Genomic DNA, 23,067 nt, shown 5'->3' with positions numbered 1-23,067 from the left:
GCGAGGTAGCGAAAATACTCCGAGGCGTCTGGCAGGTGGCTGGCACAGCCTGCCAGGAGGAAAGCGAGCATCTCCACTCCTGGCAGAGAGGCCGAGGGTGCCAGGCTGGGGGTCGAGGGGGTGGCAAAGGAGATCAGAGCCATCGGTGTGGAGTGTGGACCGAAAGCATCAGCTCCTCAGAAGACACCAGCCCGCACGTCCGAGCCAGGGGCCGCGGGGCGAAGGCGAGCGGGGGGCGAAGGCGAGCGGCGGGCGCAGGCGTGCATGGAAGGGGCCGGGGGCCACGCGTGTGGCAGGGCTGTCTCCCCACCTGCTCCCTCCGTGCAGCCCGCTCCTGCTCCCCGCCAGCCCCGGCCCCGGCCCCGGTCCCGCCTCCGGGCACGGGGCGGGGCGCCAGCCCCGGGGAGGAAGAGGATGGAGGGTGGAGGGTGGCGAGGAGGGAGCCCTGGGTCTTACAGTGGGTTTGCCTCACCAGGGCATGGCCAGGCTGGGACATCTCCGAGGTGACAAGCGGCTGATGTGGGAGGACAAACCTGTTTCTCGGCTGTTTTTCCCGCTCCCCTGTGCCAGCGCAGCCCGGTCCCTGCAGCCCTGCCCAGCCCTGCGCTCTTGCGGGAGGGGGCAAGGTGGCACGGGGGTGGGCTCGGGTGAAGTTAAGGCACAGGGTCCTGTACTGTTCTTGGGAAGAACAATGTTTCCCCTGGAATTCGCCCAGCCCTGGACTTTTCCTGTGGGCACTGCTCTGAATCGCTGTCCCTGCCCTTTAACCCCACCCTGCCTCCCCAAAGCAGGAGTGCGTGTCCCCTGCTGCTACCCCCCATATACCCCAGAGTCTCACACTAGGGTCTGATACCCACTTCTGACTCCCATCTCCCCAACCCTGACCCTGACCCTCTCTACTCTTGAAGGTGTCCCTTTCCCTCTGTCTCTAGTCCCCATCCCTCCCCCCTCCCCATCTTGCCTCCACACCAGGGATGACCAAGGACAGGCTGCTGCCCAGGTGGCTGCAGAGCCAGTGACACTCACAGGAACAGGTACAGCAGCAGCAGAGCACGAGGGAGGGCCTGCCAGCTCCCTTTCGATGTCCATGGCTCAGCATCACCATTGGGTTTATATCCCACCCGGGTCCTTGCCCCCTGCAGCAGGGCTGAGCTCAGCAACTCGTCCCTCGTGCTGTCCGAGGTGATGCTTCCTTTCCCCTTCCCCAGGCAAGGAAGGGGGGTGTCTTCTCCCTCTATAGAGAACCCCAGAGAGTCCCACAGGCACAGCAGCACACTGGTACCTGCAGCTCCTTCCCTCCACACACACCTCACTGTTGGGCATGGCTGTACATCTCCCCTGTGCCACCTTCACCCCAGCCCTCCAGCTCCCAACAAGGCCAATGAGGCCAGGAGGGCAGTCTAGGGCCATGACACAGAACATGCTGAGTGTAGCTGAGCAAGTCTTGCACGAAGAAGGCTTTCCCCACGAAGAGGGATATCAGAGACCTTCAAAAGGCATGAGAGCCCCTTCCAAGACAAAGACCACCGCAGACAGGAAATTCTGGGGTCACCACCACAGATTGCTGCATGCTGTTGCTGGTTCAGTTGGATATGGGGTGGATGACCATGAAGGTCCCCTTCACGCTACCTCTAGGCCAGTTTACAGAGCAGCCGGGGGGTACAGAGAGGCAGCCAGTGCAGGAGGGGTACGATACCCGTGCCCCCACCCCAGCTTCCCTGTGCAGCAAGCATGGGGACAGCAGGGATGGTAGTGCTCTAGATAAGCTGCCGAAATCAGAGCACCTCCTCAGGGAGCTGCAAGCTGTGGGCATCCAATCTCAGCATACCAAAAAAAAAAAAAAGTAATAAGACGGGGACCCAGGGGAAATGTCAGGGGAACATGGCTCCATGTGGCAAAGGGCACCCCCATGCAAATGCCAGATCATGCGACCTTAGAAAAGGGGGTCAGGGCCGGGATCAGGGTCCCTCTGTTGCTCACTCCCACCATGTGTCTGGACACAGACACTTTCCAGACGCACAGGGAAGACCTCCCTGCAGGGCTAAAATCGTGTGCTGTTTCCTCAGGCCTCACACACACACTTTCAGCCCAGCCCTGTCCCTGGCTACAACTTTTTTCTTTTGTAAGGAAGAAACCACTGAATCCACTTCTCCTCCCTCTTCCCATGTATTTCTCTGAGTGTCCAAAACTCCTAGCCTTCCCCTGAAGCAAGAATGTCTCCAGAGCACCTCCCATATCCCTTTGGAAGGTCCCTGCAGGTTTTATTTTTAGATCCCTTTGAAGAGCAATGCTTTCTTAGACTGATTTGGGGCAGGGGGGAAGTCATTCACCTTCAGGCCTTATATTACTGCAGGGATGTGAAGCTGATATGACTGATCTGCTGCCTCTGTGCTAAATACTGGGGTTGCTCCCATGGCTAGCCGCTGCTCCTGAACCAGAAATTAACCTCTCGGAGTGCTTCAGCGGCATGCCAGCAGCCCCAGGCAGCTGTATAGGCAACTTCCATGGCTCCCAGGCATCCTGCAGCACCTGCCAGCCCTGGCCTAGTAGATCATCGGGGAGGCAAAGGGGAACACAGTCAGAGGATCCTTAGTGATGTCCCCAAAGGACATACAAATGTGATTCAAAGCTACCTCATACAGAGCACGGTGCCAGAAAGCAGAACAGGTCAGACTCAACCACGTACAAACCAGAACGCGCCCGATGCTGGAGGTGAGCACAGCCTGCTTCTTGCGCTGTGAGACACCTCTTTCTTCTGGGGGGGGGCCATTCAGTGCCTAGTCCTGCCCCGAGGTGGGTCTGACTGACCCTTCATGGGGCTCGTGCATGGGACAGAGACCCCATACTGCTGCAGCTCTGCTGGGGCACAGCGTGGAAAGGGCTTCCCAGGGCAGCAACACACTGCCTTGCCGATCCTCTCCCTGGAGGGAGAAATCGTGCCCTCCGTGACTTATTACAGGGGCTTGCACAAGGCTGTTACAGCTGGTAATTGGTGCCCAGGGCTGCTAATTGCATTCTGCCAGTTCCCTAACCCGTGACCTCCAGGGGCAGCCACCCCCTGGAGGTACAAAGAAGGTGGGCTGGGGTGTGCAGGGCAGCGGGGGGGGCCTTATGTTTGCCTTGGAGCCCTCTGCCCTGCATCTCACCCGTGTCCAGAACAAGTTGAAGCTGGATTTTGAAAGCCTCAGGAGAGAGAAGACCGATAAAGAGAGGGCCTGGAAGAAGCCTGGGAGCAGGCAAGGCAGTGCTGCTTGGAGAGCTGGGCAGTGACAACCTGCCTCCCAGCAACCTTCTTTCTCCTTCCTTTCCCTCCAGCTGACAACACTGATGGACCAGAGAGGTGCTGGGGAACATCTGTTTAGTTGGGGGGGGTGGCTAGCAAGCACCAAGCTGGGAGCACAGCCTGACTACCCAAAATAGGGGGGGTGCGGGGGGGCTGCTCTTAACCACCCTCAGCCTAGGCTATAGGGCTGGGGATGGTCCCCAGTGCCAGCAGGGGCAGGAGGAGTTGTCAAGCCCTGAATCAGAGTGCCTCTTGCAGAGCGTTCTCCCTGGGTACTCAAGTGCTACTTTTTTCCCTGCAAAGATGCAAACTCTAATCTCCAAATCCATGCCAGGGTAGATGGGAGCTTGCTTTGGGACTTGTCTTCTCATCAGCTCAACAAGAGTTCCACTTTGTTTGTCTGCAGGGCAAGCACCCTCCCAGGGGCTGGCTGTGCCGGGATGCTCTGGATGCTCGGGCTGCGTCCCCTGAAGTGGATGTCATTTGGGAGCTTTCATCTGGAGCCATGTGTTACACCAGCTCCCCCTTCCCTGGGAGGAGAGCTGCATTGCTCCAGGGCAGAGCTGGGACTTTGCTCTACATTTTAGTGACTGCAGGTTAAAATATTTTCTTTTTTTTCTTCTCCCTTCACTCTCGTCCTCATAAAAGACACAGGCAACTGGTTTAGAGCCTGAAATAACAGCTCACAGGGGACCCATGAAGATCAGCAAATTAATCTTTGCTCAGAGCTTCAAAAGTGCATGGCAGTAGCAGTGCCCTAATCACAGGGGAGAGGAGGACACAGAGAGGACTTGACTCTGGTGCTGGTTGCCTATCTTCTCCCATTGACCCGAGGATCAGGGGGCTCAGCTCTCTGCCTGCCCTCGTGCCCCACAGAGTCTTCCAGAGCCACAAACTCCATTTTCCTCTTGCATGCCCCAGGAAAGACCGTCTACCACCACAACCACCACCTCTCCATGGCGTGGGTATTCTGGCACCCCTTTGCCATAGCAGGGCTGATAACGGTGATTGGTTAGGAGTCAGGACCGTGCTAGGGTGGGTGAGCACAGCTGCTGCTACCCAAACCCTCCATCTTCCCTCTGCCGGAGTCTGAACCCACACTCGGCCCCATGTCAGGGTGAGAACAGCCCCCATTGGAGGGGCACTGCCCCCACTCTCCTGGCACTGTGGCTGGGCTCAGTCTCACTGTTGTGCCCCAGGAAGATGAGGTAGCTGGCTTGTCACTTCACGATAACCAGGGCACAGAGGGATGCAAAGCTCTCAGGACCCCAGCCAGAACATCAAGTGAGCTTTTCCGTGGCTTTCCTAGAGCAACCTGGCCAACATCAGCACTGGTGAGAGGCAAGGGACTGAAAAACAGGGGACAAGTAGAAATGGGAGGGGGCTTGGTCTGTGGCATGCTCAGCCTGTCCCTCCCCACACCACTTGCTACCCTACAACAGCAAAAGCAGTGCTCCCTCCTTTCCCTGGAGGGCTGGGCAGATGGGTCTCAGCTAAAGGAGGAGAAAAATACCCTATCATCACCCGAACCTTCCCAGTAACACACAAGCCCATAGCCTGCCACCCATTCCCATTATGAATGGTATTTAATTCTCCTTTATATGTGGTTTGCCAATAAAAGGCTCCGTTAATAATTTACAAGCAATAAAGAGTACAGCTCCTATGAAACGAAGGTTTGTTAGAAGCTTAGTGTCACTCCAGCTGCGGCGGGGCATTGGCACACAGCCGTGCTCCCTGCGCCGTGGGGCCGGAGGTGAGGTAGACAGGGGAAGAGAGGACTCAGAGCACAGAGTGCCGCAGGGCAGGGGAGACAGAGGTGATGGAAGAAGGGCTTCAAATGTGTGTGAGATATATCCTCCTACACAGCCTGATCCCACACAGTTCCCTTACGTCCCCATCTGGCAATCTGACCACGTATCAGAGACAAGGGCAGCCCAAGGTGATGGGGAACAGCCCACGAGGGTGGTTTTCACCATGACAGTGGAAGACATCTCTCCAATAAAATACAGAAAACTCAGATGGAGGAGGCAGCATGTGTTACTCCCCGGCTCTTGGTGGCCTCAAGGGGACCAGAAAGGCTACTCCTGGAGGCCTGTGCTGCTGGCATCTCTTCGGGAAGGAAGGGGACATGCTACCTAGAGGAGCTTGAGGAGGCAGGGACCTCCGAGAACATCTCTTGGGGATGGTAGCTGGCAGTGCCCGCTCTGCTACCCCCAGCTCAATTGTCATTCTCCTCGATCCACAGTGGGCGGGTTTGCTCCTGGAAGATGCATCCCCGAACCACCTTGGGCAGCTCCTCGGCGTGGCTCCAGGCATGGGGCTCCACACGGGCCCAGGAGCACGGCAGAGTGTGGAGAGCCTGCTCCGCACTGCGGCACACCTTCAGCACCTCTGAGTCCCGCTGGCCTGCCTTCCCCAGCAAGCTCCTGGGGAAAACACAGGGATGAGTGTTACTCTTGGCATAGAGAGATGGGGTGGCAAAAACACCCAGGAACTCCCTCACACATACACAAAGCCGATTTTCCTGCCCTTTTTCTCCCTCACAGCAGCCAACCCCAACACACACAGAGCAAGTGCTCTCAGTCTGATCCTTTTCTCTCCCTCTGAAGAGAGACAATGGCTTCTCTCTCCTCCTGCGACACCCTTCATCCATGCCACTCCATCTTTTCTTACCTGAGTCCTCTAACGTTCTTCTCAGTGACCTCAACATGGATAACAATGGGGTATATTTCACTTTTAATTAGATCCCTCACACTCTGAACTCCCAGCTCTAGCAGGCAGTGTTTATTCTGGAAGGGAAATTGAATAGATTTACTGATTTAAATGGAGGAAAAATAACCCCAGCCCCTGACAGTTACATTAAATCAAACCCCATACTGTGAAATATCATTGTTTTTCCAATAGTAATTCCATTAAATGTGGGATTTACAGACAGTGCCAAGAGGGAAGGGGAGAATAAAAGAGAAGGTTCACCCACTCCATCACCTCCAACCCAAGAGCCCATTGGACCCCTTGCTCAGCCACAGCCCATCTTCACATCCCCTTTGTCGTCTTTGTCACCTACAGCCCCACATTTCTCCGTCTGCCCTGAGCAGAGTTGTTGCCACTTTGGCAAAGAAGAGAAATGTAAGAACAGGGAGGTCACTTCTGCATATGGCATTTCCCACCGCCTCCCCCATGAATCCCCAGTTGCCGTTTCGTTCACCTGAGCTCAACAGAGTCTCAGGGAAAAGTCTCTATCTGCTGCTCCACAACCCCACTGCACCTGGACCTAAAATACCCTCCAAATTACAAAGCCCCCAAGCAAGCAGGTCCTTCTCTATCACCACACCACCCTCCCCCTTCCCCCTCTCAGCTGTCCCCTCGTCTCCTCCAATCTGAACGGGGTACCCCATCCTGGCCCTTCCTCCCCACACCAAACAGCTCAGCACCTTCTCCATTGCCTCTCGGATCATGCGGATTCTCCCACTCTCCCTCTGGTCCTGGGGGGCAGTTTTAGACACAGGATGCTCTTGAGCGTGGGTTGAGCTGGGATCCCCTTCTGCCAGCTTCTCTGTGAGCCAAGAGGAAATATGAAAAAAGAGACGTCAGCCCCTTCTCTCTCTTGCACGTACTTTCTACCTCAGATCCCCCACGTCTGCTGCCGCACCAATGCTTATCGAGTTTGGTGTTTATGGATTCTGGAGAGCGAGTCTAATTATACAACATTACACATTGGCATGGCTCTCCTGCAGCTTTCTGCATACAGAACAAGCAAGATATCACAGATGAAGACACCTTTCAGGGCAAGAGCAGCACTTGTGTTGCAGTACCGCAGCAACCTAAGCCAGCTCACAGCCATTATCCCCGCTTCCTCATTGCCACACTGTCCCACCCCTTAGAGTATGGCAGAAAAATAATTATTTTTCCAAGTAGGTTTTCTGCAGGGTTGTGAGCTGTGTGGGCTCATAGATGGCTCCAGTGAATGGCAGGGCTGGGGAAGCAAGAGGGGTGTGCATCTTGGCATGGGAGAGTGTGAGGAAGATGGGGGCAAGGATAACCTCCTTTTGTTGGTGGCAGCCTGAGCCACTTCCCCCTGCTCAGAAGTAAAAGGACAGCACCCAGCAGCTAAGCCAACACCAGGCAGGAGAGCAGCAGAGAGGTGAGGCTGAGACAGAGAACTGGGGGCAGAGCTGTCAGGACACCGAGGTCTGGCGTGGTTGAAGCAATGACTGTCAGGTGCCCCTGGTAACCCACAACAGAAGACGATACAACAACGCACACACACACAGACCTCACTTGGGAGTCACAGGCTCCACAGCCCGATATGAAGCAGGCATGGGGCTTTACCTGCTCATCCTGCTGCCTTAGGCAGCTGCCCACACTGCCACTGAAACACGAGCAGGGAACCTAATGAGGCATTTAGGAGCTGCTTACTCCTAAGATAGAAATAAAGTAATGTATTTAGGAGAAGGCATGTTTGGAATCGGGTCCAGAGCACGTTCCAGCTCTCCCAAGCCTCAGGCTGGCTGGGCATCCTCTGCTACCTCTGCCTGGTGGCACAGGTACTTCCCAGGTAGAGCTGCATCCTGCAAAGCCTTCAGGGGCAGCAGGTTCCTCTGGAAGCTGGGCTGGCTTATATTAACTCTGCACTGTCTGGGGAGTTCTCCAAGGGAAAATATAGGCAGCGAAGGAAAGAGAAATGGCTCGGGGCTCCCGGATCACCGTCCCTCCCTCACAACAAGCAAAACTGACAGGGTAGAACAGAGTTTTTGCCCTCGGTGTAAAGTCCCCAACCACAGTAACGGCTTCGAAGCACGTCCCCATGCAATGTGAGGAGGACGCTGCAGAGGGCTCAGTAGGGCAGGATATATGGCCAAGTTACTCAGATAAAGAGCCCAGTAGCCAAAATTTGCAGAGCCATCCTTCTTTAGCAAACCAGAGATTTTTCACTACTTTGATCACCACCCCCCCAAAAAAATATACAGACTCATTCTTCAGTCCTGCAGTTGGCAAAGGGAGAACTCTAAAAATGGGAAAAGGAGAGAAATGGAGAAGGGAGGAGGAAGGAGGAAAGGAGTTGTCCTCCATAAAAATTCCCTATGAGAGAAAAGCCCTTTCTCCAGTAGCCTCTGCAGTGGTGTGTCAGCCTCATGCTGCTGGCAGAAGGGAGAAGATGACAGCACTAAGGCTGTATGCTCTTGTCCCCAGGGAGGAAGGGCTGGTATGAAGTCAACCTGCAGATCCCACCTCAGCCAGGGGCTTTACCTCTGGGAAGAGCCACCCACAGCAGCAAGGCAATGCCACCGCCACCCACTCAAGGGAAGAGAGTGGATCCCCATGCCCCAGGGGACCAGAAGGCAGGGCTGGTTTCCCTGTGGGCCAAAGGGATAGGACACAGTTAAAAATAGGAGGGAATGTCTTGCAGCCACTCAGCCCAAAAACGTGACCTGACAATGGGTATTGTTTGGGAAGACTGAGAGACCCCCACACTTAGCCTTTGAAGAGACACCTGATGTCCTCTCCAAGAGTCCCATGAGACCACATCTCATATTTCTAGGACTAAGAGCACCTCTTCTCTGAATTGGACTGATCAAGGCCTCCACAGAAGTGACCTCCTTGAGCAGCATCTTAGCTTCCAACCACACGGCTAAGAAGTGGCAGGGGGTAAAAGGGGAAAGCAGCGTCGGGAAGTTGGAGACTTGTGTACTTTACCTCACTCAGCCACAGGCTCCTAAAACAGCCTTGGACATATCTGCCACTTATTGCTGCCTACCTGCTGGGCACACGTGGAAGTCCAAGCGAGAGGTGGGCAAGTCCAGCAGGTTCCTGATGAGCCGCAGTGCAATGCAGTTAGGTGACAGCACCACAGGACGGGGTGTCTTGACCACCACAGGGTGCACCAGGCTATAAGGCTTCAGGCTCATGTCTGGGTCTGGAAGGCAGGAATGAAGAAGAGAAAGCCAAATGTGAGAAATGGGAGACGAGGCTGTCACTAGCCTACAGATCATCTTTTTCTTCCTGTACCATCCCCTCATCCTGACTCATGGAGGCACCTACCAACCATCCTATGTTCCAGGAGAGATCCTACCCTGGTTACAACATTCATGCAGAGGCAGATATCCTGGCTGCAGCCTCCCTGGCTGTAGCCTCCCTGGCCCATTTCCTGATACTCCCTTGAGCTACACACCAGTTTATTCTCTACAAAAATTTAAATAGCCCCAAGAACCACAGAAGCAATGGAAAGCCCCATAAAGCCTAGGAAAAGGAGCACGGGCTTCCCAAAATCCCATTAGCGGGGTTATAAGAGGGATCCCGGGCAAAGAGACTGAGGCATCCCAGATGCCAATGTCCCTTCAGTGCCCACAGGGGACAACTGGGTCTCCAAGGGTGATCGGGCAGGTGCAGGGGTAACAGCTCACCTAAGCAGGGGTTCAGCCACAGCTGCTGAGAGGGCTGTTCTGGGCTCCTCTGCGGTTTGGATTTCACCAGGCGCAGTTGGTCCAAGGCCCGTTTCTTTAGCTGAGGAGAAAGTGAGGGCAATAAGGCTGAGAGCATAGACCATTTCTCTCACACACACGGAGCTGGCTGCAGAACACCACTGGCAAAGGGGCTGGAGCACACATACAAAAAGCATGGGATCAGGTCTGCCGCCCATCAGGTTCAGTCTGGGAAGTGGGGAGGGGGTAGGAAAGCAGCCACAGAGCAGTAACACTGCCTGGGCTATAAGCCCCTGCTCTGCTTGCTAACCCAGCTGCCACCTCTATAAGAGTTGGTTTACCAACACAGTGGGGCAGATTGTGTGCCAAGATGGTGGGGTGGCCATAGGCACAGACACACACTGGCTTCTTTGGCTTACGTTATTTCTGTGGCCCCTCTGCTGCCCAGGCATCTGGCCCTTCTCCTGGATCTTCAAAAGCTTGTGAGCCCTGAAAAGACAGAGAGGTTGCACTCAAGCAACTCTAGAGCCCCCAGGGACCGTAGCTTGCTGTGACGCTCTTCGCTAAACCCCAGAGACCTGCTCAAGCATACGCATATCAAAGCGCTCTTGCAACCTCCCAGTCTCTCAAGGGCACCCAAACACTACCACACTGGTCCCACATACAAGGCTTGGGCAGCCCACACTATCAAGAGGCCAGACCACACCCCTCAGGACTCCTAGGGGATGCTCAACACAGAGAAAAGAAGCAGGTACCCCAGGTACCCCCTGCCTTCCTCCTCACCCTGGTTACCTGCTGTAGTTGGGCACTGTCCCCTTGTCCAGGTCCCGCATGGTCAAGGGATCGACGCGGGAACAGTACCACTCCAGCCGCCCTTTGTGCATGGTGTCCGTGACATGGAGGATCTCCCGACACTTGACGCACAGCGCATAAGGATCTGAAGGCTCCATGAGGGACAGGTTGGTGCGTACGTAGAACGAGTCTCCAGAAAACTTCTTCCCTTCTTCTAGGGCTTCCTGCAGAGGCTGATATCCTGAAGCAGGAGATATAGGTCACCAGTGGGGACACAGGACACAACCATCACTGACAAGATAGGCAAGTCCCCAGCACAGCCGTGATGCTACAGATGGGGGTGGGGGGTGCAGAGGAGGCAAACAGACAGAAGGTCTGTACCTCCATCCTGTAACTCAGAGGTTGCACATGTCACACCAGACAGGGAAAGCTACCGGAGCTACGGCCAACCCCTGTGTCACACATGGTGGCCTAGGACCAAAGAGGAGAGGAGAGAGAAGAACTGAGATTTACCTCCAGGGCTGGGTGGAGCATCTGGAAAGGGAAGCAGGGAGCTCAGGCTCAAAGGAGACCCAGCTGCCAGGGCCTTACCTTCCAGGTCCAGCTGAAAGACAAGACTGGAGGGCTCATCCCAATGCAGCAGGCTCAGGTACGCGACCTCCCGTGTGCAGTTCTCCAGGGAAAGCACCTCTTCCTTCAGCGACGGCACCCTCAGCTAGCAAGGACGCGATGCCATTAGACCTAGGAGCTGGAAGAGCAGGCTCCCCCCAGTTCCCTCACCCATCAGGGTTATGCAAGAGATGTTACAGAGTGAGGCGTGCCCAGGGAAAGCTCTACCTGAGGACAAGGCATTCTCAGTCTGCCTCTGGTTCCCTCCTCTGCCTCTGAAATACCCGCTGCCAGCCACCACCCGGTCTGGATGCCGGGCTGCTGTGAAAGCAAATGTGTGTGCATAAACGTGTGTGGGAGTCAGGGTGGAGAGCTGGTTTATTTTCAGTTACAGGTGGGATATTAATTCAAGTAGCGTAGCTGTATTTCAAGTGGTGTCATTCTTGCCAAAACAAATGCCCTTCCCTCCCTCCAGGAGCTTTCTTCAGAGCAATTACTCTCTATAGTACGGGAGGGTCACAAAGGCCTGAGAAATCTTGCTCCCGAATTGATCGCTTCACAACAGGCATGTGCAGGATGCAAATTGCTCTGAAATACTACAAGGTAACAGACAACTCCAGGGACATATAGCCAGACTGACGTCTTAATCTGCATGGCTCTGTTTTGTTTCTCCCCTCCCACAGCTGAAGGAAGTGTTTCAGAAGGTCTCAGCATTTTTACACACACAGATACACTTGAGTGCCACAAGACCTCGATGGGCGTTCGTGCTGCATAAAGCTCTAGGCAGGGAGCAGTCCTGGGAAACAAGGGACTTGGAGGTGGACTTCAAGCTCGGTAGAGGTCAGCTTGCACTGGGGATCACTGCACAGTCTTTGCATCATCCCAGATGCCTTGCAAACCCACAAAGAGAGCCCATTCACCAACTCACCTCAATGAGCCGGCACCCTTCCCTGAGTCCTGCCTCCTCGACTCGTGAGCCTGGCTTGACCCACTGGACATAAATCCCTGTCCTGTTCCCTCCAAGTATGGAGATGTCTGCTCCAAGCCTCTTCTCCTGGGGTGATGGGTTGCTGGGGTGACACATGCTACTGAGCTGTACCACCAGTGACCTGGCAAGGAGAAACGTCAAGTCCAGCAACTGAAGTTTGCTGTCTTTTCTAAGAACCGGTCACCCACGCCTTGTGTCCAGCTACAGGGTGTTCATTGTACTGAGCACTGTGGTAAGAGCTCATGGTTCACAGCCATCACCAGGACACACACACAGAGTTTATGAACCCCCATGACCCATTCCACCCCACCAGCCCCAACATCAAAGCCAAGCTGGGCTTCCCTTGTCCTCTCCCTACCTAGACAGATGTGTGTCCAGCCCAGGGCAACATCCCCACCCCTGCCATAACACATGGGACAGCACAAAAAATTGGAGTCCTGCGAGTAAGCAAGGACTATAGGATCTTCTTTTCTCTCCCCTCCCACTAGCGAGAAAGAGCCTGCAAGGGGAGAGGCAGAAAGGAAGGGTTTCCCAAGCATGGTCCCCCAGCACCATGAAATATCCCCCCAAGCAGCCGGCTCAGAGTGCCTAGCTCAGAGAGCAGCAGTCACCTCCTAGTGACCTCCTTGCGGCTGGGAAGCATGGACAAGCAGATCTCCGACTTCACCCTCGTGTAGGTGCTGCTGGAAGAAGAGGAGAAGGCCCCAAGCGAGGCACTAGCAAAACCACTGCCTAGGAAAGAGAGTAAGAGGGAGAGAGAGGGCACATCACCTCTCCGAGTGCTGCAGGGAGCTTACGTTCTCAGGGTGGCAAGGGTCTGTCACCCCTCTCCTGGGCATTTTCTAACATCTGACTGGGAAATTGAGGCTGCAGGGAGGCTTTGAATGGTCACCCTCCTGGAAAGAGTTTCCCATGTCTCCTGAGAACAAGCAAATCTTCGCTCCCTTCATCAGCATTTCGGTGAGAAGGCAGCAGCAGCCAGGGCCACCTGGATGTGTCCAGAGATCAGCCACCAGCACCCACCACAGGACCTACCAGCACCAGGAGCTCCACTCCATGAGATTTACAACCCATCACCCAGAACAAATAAAACCCCAGGTCAAAGGCATTTCTTTCTTTTGCTACTTACTCCTCCAGCTCCACATAAAGTTCTCCATCAACGCAGCTCTCCATGAATTAAACAGAGCTGATGTGAGTAGCTACCTGCTCTGCAGAGGAAAAGCCAGTTTTTCCAGCTGCTGTGCCTGGCATAGCAGGGGGTGGGACATGTGGGTCCATATCACCCTGCTACCCGTGCAGGGTGCAGAGTCGTCGCAGTGAGCTACTCTAACCAAAGGTGTGAGGCAGGGTCAGCTGTCCAACCCCTCTCCCCGCAGCCACTGCTTATTTTTAGCTAAGCCCTTTTGGGGAAAGCCCCCACCCCAGTACCTGTTGCATCTTCAATGCTGCTAAAGGAGCCACACGACAAGCTACAAAGGAGACACAAAGGTGAGCTGTGAGGCAGCAGCTTTTCCAAAGCCTGTTTACATCCCATGCCCGCAGCCTTCCCCCACTCCCCAGCCAGCATGCAGCTCCCAGCCAGCCTTTCCACTCTCAGTCCCCACTCCAGGCTCCCCCCTCCCCTGCCAGCCGGCTCTCCCTGGCCCCCACAACCCCCACAGAGGAGCCACAGCCTCAAGCAGCCCCCAGTAATCACCTTTTGTAGGGCATGCACCTATCCTCCCGCTGCCGACGGAGGATGGAGCCGATGCAAGGGGGGAAAGGGAAGGTGGAAAGGCGGTTGATATCCTTCTCACTGTCAGGAGTCACCTCCTTGGGCAGAGTGAAAGAGAGATGCCTGCTAACACCAACACCTATCACCACCTCTCCCCTCCCTTTGGGCTAGGTTGCAAACAGCTCCTAGGGTGCCACATGCCTCTTCAGGGATCATCCACATCCCTCCAAACATCCAGGGGTGCCTTGTTTTCCCAAGGAGAGAGCATGGATGGAGATGCAATGAACAAGGTATGGGAGTAGTAACAGATGAGGGGAATATCCAACCTTGTCATTGCATCTCGCTTTTAGCCACCACAGAGGTGTGAGTAACCTGTAGGACTACCCACTTTAGGGTGCTCTAGGATGAGGGCTTGAAGAGTCAAAAGGAAATTGGTAAGAACCTGACTCCATTCAAAACAATAAGATGCTGCTACACGATTCAAAAGAGCTGGGGTTTCTCCCCCAGCATGTGTAGATTAAATAGCTTTTTGAGGAGCATAATATCTTACATGGGGCTGTTGATCTCTAGGGTGTCATATGGGATGAAGAGAGTTTCGCTTCCCCCCCTTTCCCACCCAGCTGAGTGCTACACACTTTGGTGCAGCATTGGCTGGTTTGTCAGAGACTGAGAGAAGAAAGCTTTGCACCTGGGATCTGTTCCCACCTTACACACTGCCCCATGCCCAGTCTTCCACCAAGTCACAGCCCCATGATGAGCCCACTCCAATGCCTCTGTGCCCTTCTTGAGCAGCGTGGGTCCCCACTGCCCTCAGATGAGGGTCAGCCTCTCATGGTCAAACGCTCACCATGCTCTGAAGGGCCGAATCCCCTGGGAACAGGATAGCAGAAACACCCAGCGCATCCCCAACTCCAGTCATAACGCTGGTAGGGTTGTCTACGAGACTCCAGGTGCTGCTGAGGTTGGAGCAGAGGGAGTAGGAAGAGCTGCACATCTGGGAAAGAAGGGACTCCATCATTCCATTGTGTCCCCCAGAAATCAGTCCTGACCCCTCTGCCTTCACTGTTCTCCCTTCTTTCTAGCCACCTTTACCTTGCCCAGGCTGCGGCTGCCTTGGCACCGCTGCAGCTGTGCCTCCAGTGTGCTGTTCAGTCCTTCTGCCTGGCTCAGCTTGCTTAGGAGCTCGTCCCTCTCCTCCTCCAGGGCCCTCACGCGTTTGCGGTACTGGTCCTTCTCGATCAAGCTCTGGGAGTATTGTAGCTGCACCCCATCGCGGCTCTGGATTGCCTGCAAGGAGCCAGGCTGAGAGTGAGAAAAGGCAGAGAACTGCACTACTAATCCCCACCTCCCACCCTGCATGGATGGAGAAGATCCACTGGGGAAGGAGGAGGTATCCAAAGCAAAGACAAAAGCCCTGGTCCTTCTGGGAGGTGGAGAACTGGGGGGGGAGCAATTCACCTGGTCCCGCTCTTTTTCGATCTCCTCCAGCTGCAGCAGCACTGTGTTCATACGATGCTTGTAGAGATCACAGTCCTTCTGCAGCGTCCGGTATTTCAGCTGCAGATCTTCCACCTCCCGGAGGTACTGGCAACAGCGAGCAGCAAGCATTAGCCCTCCTGGAAGCGACTGCTGTGGCTTCCCAGCCCCCTCCCTCCCTCCCCTCCCCTCTATTCCAGGCCCTGCTCAGTGTGCAGGGACGGGGGCGGTGATGGATGCTCTACCTTATCCCTCAGCTCTTCGGCCCACTGCAGCTCATTCTGCAGGGAGTTGAGTTTCTGGCAGAGATCCTGCCGGTCGTCTTGGGCTTCCTTCCAGTCGTGCTCCAGGATGTCCAGCAGGATCTGCTCCGAGCCTGGTACTGGGCCCCCGCCGGGTGTCTGGGAGGTGAGAGGGTACCATCACTGCACCACAAGCATTGAGGGAGCACCAGACCAGGGCAGTGACAGGCAGATTGGCATGATGGCCATCATCACTCCTGCATTAATCTACTGTGTGCTCCAAGGCACAAAGTCACACTTGCAAGCACATCCAAGAGTCACACAGCTGGAAACAAGGACCCATGACTGCCCAGACCCAGAAGCAATGGCAGCCACCACACGCAGGCAATATGCTCAGAGGAAGGGACAGTGATTTACCCCATCTTTCCAGTGTTCATGTCACCAGCACTGGGGGTGCACCAGGACAGGAGGTGACCTGGAGCCTGCCCTGCCCCATCAGGTACCTGCAACATGCCCTGCAGCTCCTGCAGTGATGCCGTAAGCCGCTGGTTCTCAGCCCACAGCTCAGACACGGCGTCGGGGTAGCCCCGCTCCTCCACCTCTCGCTGGGGCGGTGCAGACGCCTGTTTCCGCAGCAGGCTGCACTCCTCCTCTAGGCTGGTCACTTTGCATTTCAGCTGGTCCACCTGCAAACCGGGGAAGAAACATAATCTGACACACACAGCCTTGCACCTCTGCCTTAGCGGGAGAGTGACACAGAGAGGACGTTGGGCAGAAAAAAGGTCTGGAGGCAAGGAAAGCGAGGGCTGGGCAACCACTCGTTAGGCCAAGGTTAGCACAGCTGCACACAAATGCTTTTCACCACAGGGCAAAGGAGGAGGATGCACTTGCATAAGCGCATTCAGTCTCAGGATCCTCTCTTGGTGCAATAACTTTCTTGCTACCTTGGGGCATCCTCAGTGCAGCTGGCCTTGACCACAGGCAGACCAGGGATCTCTGGTGCGCTGCCAGAGCCAGCAGCTGTGAGTCTCTCAAAGGCTTCCCAGCTCCTAGAATAGCTGAGAAACAAATTTGCAGCAGAAAAATCTACTGGAGGCTATTCAGTGTGAGGAAGCCACCTCTGGCCTGGGGAGCATTTGAGGCTCAAGCTGCTGGAGGCTGCAGGGTACCACAGATGCATCATCACACCCTGGCCTGCTCTCACACTCCTCCACCAACACATCACTGGAGACAGGGGAGGTCAGGAGTAAGGGATGTACTCACAGACCTGTAATGACTGATAAGGTTCTTCAGAGAACCAGAGCTTCACAGCCAGGTAGGCTTTGAGAGCAAATGCGGCAGGGGAAACCCGTCAAAGCCACTGAGCACTAAGCAGCACTGCCAAAATTGCCAAGGAGGGAGTCAGGAACTGGATTACTTCTGCAAATCTGCCCACAAGACCTAGAATGACTTTTGGGGACCGGTCACTTCTGCACCCTGGAGCCAGGAGGGGAAGGCAGGCTAGGATCTGGTGGCCCACCCTGCTCCCAGGGGGATTTCTCCACCCCACAGTCACCCACAAGCGATTCGTCTCCCTGCTCAGAGGAGGCCCAGGGGAGCTGGAATTGGAAGGAATACCAGATAAAAGGTAGGGGAAGATCCCAGGGCTGGCAGAGCAGGATGAGGAATGAAAGGTAGCCGCAGGGCTGCGTGCAAGGTCCAGGCCCAGACTGGTAGGGGAAATGCCAGGAGGCAGCAGAGCACTGAGGAAATCAGGTTATTAATAGGTTTAAGGTAGGGCTGTCCTTGCCCAGGCAGGAAATGGGCGCGTGTTTGCTGGAGGTGAGAGCTTGGCAGCTGAGGTGCAGCGTCATGAATTCCTTCAGGTATGCAGCATGAGTCTCCCAAACGTCATGAGAGACATGAGGAGGCGGTGGGGAACAGTGGTGGGGGGACGGAGTCTGGGCCAAAACATTCCTATGAGCAGTGAGGCAGGCTGGGCAGCTCCAGGCAGCACACACGCACCCAGCGCCCCGTGTGAGGGTGGCTGCACAGCCACCATCCTCGCTAGAAAGAGGAAAATGCAAGCCCTTTCCCAGGGAAGGAGTAAATAGTCAGCTGGACAGAATCAGCTGCCTGCTGCTTGCCTGTGCTGCCCGGACACAGTGCAGGCACCCATCAGTGAAGAAGGCAGTGCAGGGCAGCAAGTCCATGCAGGAGCATCTCATGGTACCAATGGCCAGGCTGAGAGCCAAGAGATGCCGAGGAAGGCATCGCCGTGACAGCTCCTCTGAGGAGTTGGTTCTGGCTCCTCTAGGTGACATATCTCCAGCCACAGCAGGAGCTGGTGAGGTGTCTCCAGCTGCCCCAGGGCAGGGGCGAGTCTCCCACACCACACCCATGACTTGGCCACCCTGCCCTGCACAAGGTACTCTTCCCATCAAGAGCAGCAGCACGCACCCCAACACACGTCCCACCTGCCATCAGCTCCTTCACACTCATGGGCCACCATGCACAGACATACACATGCATCCCTCTCGGCCGTCAGACCCCCACTGCCTCCCACCACCAACCCCCGCACTCCCTGGGGCAGTACCACCAGCTGCAGGTCCCGGGTCCGCAGCACAGCCATGTTCTTCTCCTCACAGAGCTGCGCGTAGCGCATGGCCATCATGTAGTTCTCGTCCTTCAGCCTCAGCAGCTCCACGCTGTTGGAGTCCCACTCCTCTCTGAGCCGCTGGCAACGCTCCTGCACCTTCTGGAGCTCCTGCATCTGTTGCTCCAGCCGGGCCTGCTCTTGCTCCAATGCCTGGTTTTTCACCTGGAGCTGGTGCTCCTTCAGCAGGTGCTCTTTCCTCTGAGCCCTCACCTTCTTCACCTCCATCATTAGGAACTGAGTTAGTCCCTCAGGGCCTTCCTCATCTGCGAGAAGACAAAGGAGAATCAGGTCCTGGCTGCTGAGACAGGGGTAACCCCAAAAAAACAGGCTGTAGGTTGGCCCAACGCTCTCTTTTCCACAAAGGGGTGCCAAGATCTCCTGTGGGATTTCAGCCCTTCTTGTCCCAGGCTTACAGCACCATGGTCCATCACACATTTGGCCCCCTCCCTGACAGATGCAGAGCACAGAGCTGTCAGGGTTCCTTGCACACCAGTAGCATAAACCAGGGGTTTATGCATGCACATGCACAGATTTCTGGCCCTTCACATGCAAGCAGCAACAGAAGTGGGGATGGAGCACCTGCCCCTACCCAGGATCATAGAGCAGCGCTGGGCTGGCTCCCTCCCTGTCAGCCGCGTGTAGTGCTCTGGGTAGTAAAACTCTAAAGACTCCAGGAAGGCTTCGTAGCCTCGCTTCCCACGGCGCCGGAGGATGTCCATCAGGTAACCTGGAAGAAGGGATAAAGAGCTCAGATGAATTCCTTGGAAACCAGAGAGAAAACAGCATAGACCAGCTTCGTGATATGAAATAGCATCTTCACCAGTTCTACTTCCATCCACAAGAATGGGAATGGCTGGAAGAAGGAATGGGAGGTGGGAGCACTGCCCTCGTCTGTGTGCACCCAGGGGGAGGCCCACAGAGGATGAGAGGGAGGTCTGGCTGCAGAGCATCTCAGAGAACAACAAAGCTGGGGTAGCACTGCAGTACAAGGGACCAGAAGGCCACAACACGACATGCTGGTTAGCATCCACTGCGTGTCAAAACCAGATTGTCCCCCACAAACCAGGCCCCACTCAGTGTGAGTTTGTGCTTTCTCCCACCTGTCTGGTTGCTTTTGCAAGGGAATCGGCATGAATTCAGGACCTCCTCCTCATCCTGTTCATCTATCACGCGGCACTGGCGCAGGTACGGGGTGAGCTTCGCAGGGTTCAGGGAGCGGGTCAGCTGGTGCCGTGCGCTCTCAATCTTTTCCCAGATGGTGTCTTCCTCCTCCTCCTGCTCCGAGAGGCTGCAGGCTTGGAGAGGGGCATTCTCCAGGGCTGGGTGGGTAAAAGGAAAGAGAAGGTCTGAGGAATGATGGAGGAACACAGGGTAAAAGGCATGGGAGAACATGAGTCAAGGTATGATCCTGCAAATGATTAGTTAGTCTTGCAAATGGGACTTAGATACATCAGAAGCCATTTTACAAATGAATGAGTCCAGCAAGATCTTGAGTGTCCACCTAGGGTCTTAGATATGCAAGAAGCAGAAGGCAAGTGGTACATAAGGGAGTTAGCATAGACAGTAGGAAGTCTAGGGAAGATGTCATCTTCATTCCTGAAGCATTCTTAACTCCCCTCAACCATCACACATCTTCCCTTTTTCCCCATCCCTGAGAATGGGAAACTCTCAGGACCAAGAGTTTTCACAGCCTGGGACATGATCTCTCATAGTGGGGTTGAAGAGGAGGGTTTCCCTGGGGATTCATTTGCCCTGTGCATGCCCCAAGCGTCCGTGACCAAACTGAAGTTCTCAAGGGCACCATCCCATGGAGCAGCTTGGCTACAGGTACTGGAGCCAAAGAGGAATCGCAGAAGCAAATCTTCCATGTATCTTCCACACATCAGTGTGGAGCCCTGGAAATATGCAGCAACGAGGCAATCCCACTGTGAACCAAATAAAGCAAGAGGGAGTCCCTGAAGTCAGTGGACCTAAAACCCTTAGAGCAGTGGTGAACCTGCTCCATTAAGTCCTACTGGCTGTGACGGAGCAGGTACGTGCAAGGAGCCCTCTTCACAGCTGGGTATCAACTCAGCCAGCATATCTATTTTCACTTGAGAAATAAAGCCTGGCTCACAGGCCCGAACAAATCATTTCAGCTGGCAAGGCAAAGAACAGCAAAGATCTTCTGGGACCTAGAAGCCACCTCTCCTCTGAGGTGTGCACTGTTACCTGCCACTCTGCTGCTGGCATCAAGTCCAGCTTTCCTACCCCAGCCACACAAACATCCCCAGGGCCAGTGCAGAGGTTCACATTGCATGGAGGCAGAGGGAAGGAAATATCCTACTCTTTTTTTCTTTCTTTGGGTTTTCGTTTTTTTTCTTTCTTGTGGTGAGAATGATATCATGCTCTTTCAGACAGCCAACTAGCACAGCAAGGAGGACGGATGAGAGAGCTATGCAGAAGTTAATCCTCCAAGGAGAAATACAGGAGGTTCAGGGTCTGCTGGATGAAGGATAACAGGAAGAGAGAATTGTTGAATCCACAAAAGATACTCAAGTGTCTGATTTCCAGCACCAAAGGGCTTAGGAGCCTAAACACCGATACAGATCTGGATCATCCTAGGCTGAATAAAGAAAATAAACTGCGTTTCTTGCAGAAATTGATCTCTCTCATTTGGGACAGGCTCACTTGCCACAGGGACATGAGTACGCAGAAAGCGGATGCAACAGCAGGCAGCAGAAGTTGCGCTGTTTTGAGCTCCACTCCTCGGCAGCAGATTTATGCCTTTAAATCCAAGTGTTTCTCCAAGAAAGCCAAGCCCGGCTGTGCAAGCAGCACCAGCTTCTCCGCAGGCAGGGTCGGCAGAGAGGGAGAGAAGGAAGGTATCTGGGAGCCGGTACCCCTCCTCCCGCCCGGGGGTACCCTTCCTCCCGCCCGGGGGTACACCTCCTTCACCCCGCCGCGACCCCTCCAGGCCAGGGGGCCAGCAGGGAGGCAGCACTTGCCCTTTTGGCCAGCCCAAAGGTGCTCTTCGAGGAATGGCGAGCCGGAGGCCAGCTCGGAGGAGTTGGCTGGGAAGGAGGAGGAGAAGAGGAGCAAACATCCCCCCCACCACCCCCACCCCCTCCCTCCAGAGCCCGTGCGAAACCCACGGCCCCGGCCGCCCCGGGGGGATGCAGCAGCCTCCGCGAGAGAGGGGGCACCGCGGGGCTGCACCGCCCCCGAGGGCTCCGCAAGGCCCGGGGGGAAGCGCCCGTCCCCGGCTCCCGGCCAGGGCTCGCCCCTTACCCGCCATCCCCGCCGCCGGGCGGGCTGCGCCCCGCTCCGCTCTGCTCCGCCCCGCTCCGCGGCGCCGCCGCCGCCCGCCTCGCCGCCCCGGCAGGTGTGTATGAAGCGCTCTCCCCTCCCCGCTGCACCTTCCCTCCCTCCTGCCCTCCCTCCTTCAGCCGGCTGGGAGGGAACCAGCAACCCCCCGGGCAATGGAGAGCCCAGCCCAGCCCAGCCCAGACCTGCCCGCCCCCGGGGGTCGCGGTGGCACTCACCAGCGGGGCGGGGGCGGTCACCCACCCCGACCTCTCACGGTTTCTGAGACCCTCCGGCTGCTCCTCACCTGGGCGAGCCGGGGAAGGGCTTTTCTCTGCCTGTGTCCCGTCTTTCTCCCCCTCTCCGAGCCGCGGGCTGGAGCTGCTCTCCGGAAGGATGTGGCTCGCCAGCGACTTCTCTTCCGAAACTCACCCGGCTTCACCTCCCGACAGACCGGCGGGGGAAGGGGGGACATCCCCTTGGTGCCCGGCTTGGCCTCTGGGCAGGGGTGGGGGGTGTCTCTCCTGGCAGGGCGCAGCCTCCCCAGCTCTGCCTGCAGGGAAGAGGTGCATAAGGAGAAGCTTTTTGGGTCAAGGGCTCCAGAAATGGTAGCCTGTCCACCCCAGGTGTAGAGCTGGTTCTGGATGGACGGAGGGGTCGAACGAAGGGGGAAAATGAGGGTGGTGGAAAGAAGCCTCGATCCAGGCCGAGAAGAAGCCCCACAGCCTTCATTTTGCCCCCCCCAGTCCTCAGTAGTGTCTATGGGTGGAGCTGGGAGTGGAGGCACCCCTGGGGCAGTGTGACTGAGCCGTACCCTGGGGCATGGAGGGGTTTGCACCCGCCAGCCTGACCAAGCACGGAGTCCCCCGGGCCAGGGGCAGATGTCGGGAGCTTCCCTCCTCCCCCGGCCCGAGTGGCCACAGCAATCACAGGAGTGGATCTGTGGGTCCACACAGCATCCCAAAGAGCCTGCACAGGGTAACCTCCACCCCTGCCATGTACCCAATTGCCCACATCTGTGCGTACCACTAGGACTAGGAGGGGTCTGGGAGAGGTGGAATCGGACACCAGGTTTCAGTCCCAACATCATATGCCTCCCCCTCCAAGGCTAAGGCGATTTTCACTTTCTCTAGCAGTCCCATTTCACTCTCATTTCATCACTCTCAACTGTGTCAAACCTCAGACCTCAGTGGCCAGGACAGACAGCGCAGGCTCTGTGCAAAAGATTTTCAATGCAATATCAAGCTCATAAGAAATGGGAGTTCACCTGATTCCCCCCAACTTAGGGATCAGCCCACAGGGTAACCCAGAGTAGCACTGTGCATCCCCCCAGGGCTCTGGACACAACATTGCTCCTGCCCCAGCCAACACATTCCGGAAAGGGAGATGCCCTCAGCATCCTGCCACTGCAGCTTCTAGACCCCACCTCTGCATGGAAACCTTTCTCTCTTCCCTTAGATAAGTGAAGAAACCACAGTGGGGGGCATATGAAACAATCTTGAGGTATTAACTGCATGCCTGCTCTAAAGAATTCACGCTGCACCCAGAATGAACATCTTCATTTGTTTCTCCTCCAGGGCCAATGGCTGACGCATCCCTTCCGGTCCCCGCAGGGCTCCTG

At 55.8% G+C, this 23,067-nt stretch overlaps 1 protein-coding gene across 1 annotated transcript; it reads right to left on the bottom strand.

The window, feature by feature from the left end:
* Window positions 1-5,501: 5,501 nt before the first annotated feature.
* Window positions 5,502-22,270, bottom strand: CARD10 (caspase recruitment domain family member 10). Its single transcript, XM_068401752.1, has 22 exons — window positions 22,261-22,270; window positions 21,754-21,864; window positions 19,262-19,480; window positions 18,751-18,888; window positions 18,099-18,424; window positions 16,027-16,209; window positions 15,527-15,682; window positions 15,264-15,389; window positions 14,898-15,092; window positions 14,653-14,799; window positions 13,788-13,903; window positions 13,520-13,560; window positions 12,703-12,823; window positions 12,032-12,212; window positions 11,086-11,209; window positions 10,495-10,735; window positions 10,122-10,191; window positions 9,685-9,784; window positions 9,039-9,197; window positions 6,715-6,836; window positions 5,957-6,072; window positions 5,502-5,709 (listed from the first exon to the last, which is right to left on the bottom strand). The coding sequence occupies exons 1-22, from the start codon at window positions 22,268-22,270 to the stop codon at window positions 5,502-5,504; spliced, it is 3,210 nt and encodes a 1,069-aa protein (XP_068257853.1).
* Between the last annotated feature and the right edge of the window lie 797 nt (window positions 22,271-23,067).

This window comes from Nyctibius grandis, chromosome 5, assembly GCF_013368605.1.
Source record: "Nyctibius grandis isolate bNycGra1 chromosome 5, bNycGra1.pri, whole genome shotgun sequence".
NCBI classification, from domain to species: domain Eukaryota; kingdom Metazoa; phylum Chordata; class Aves; order Nyctibiiformes; family Nyctibiidae; genus Nyctibius; species Nyctibius grandis.
Note: the sequence above shows the minus strand (reverse complement) of the source record. Positions and strands in the feature narration are given on the sequence as shown.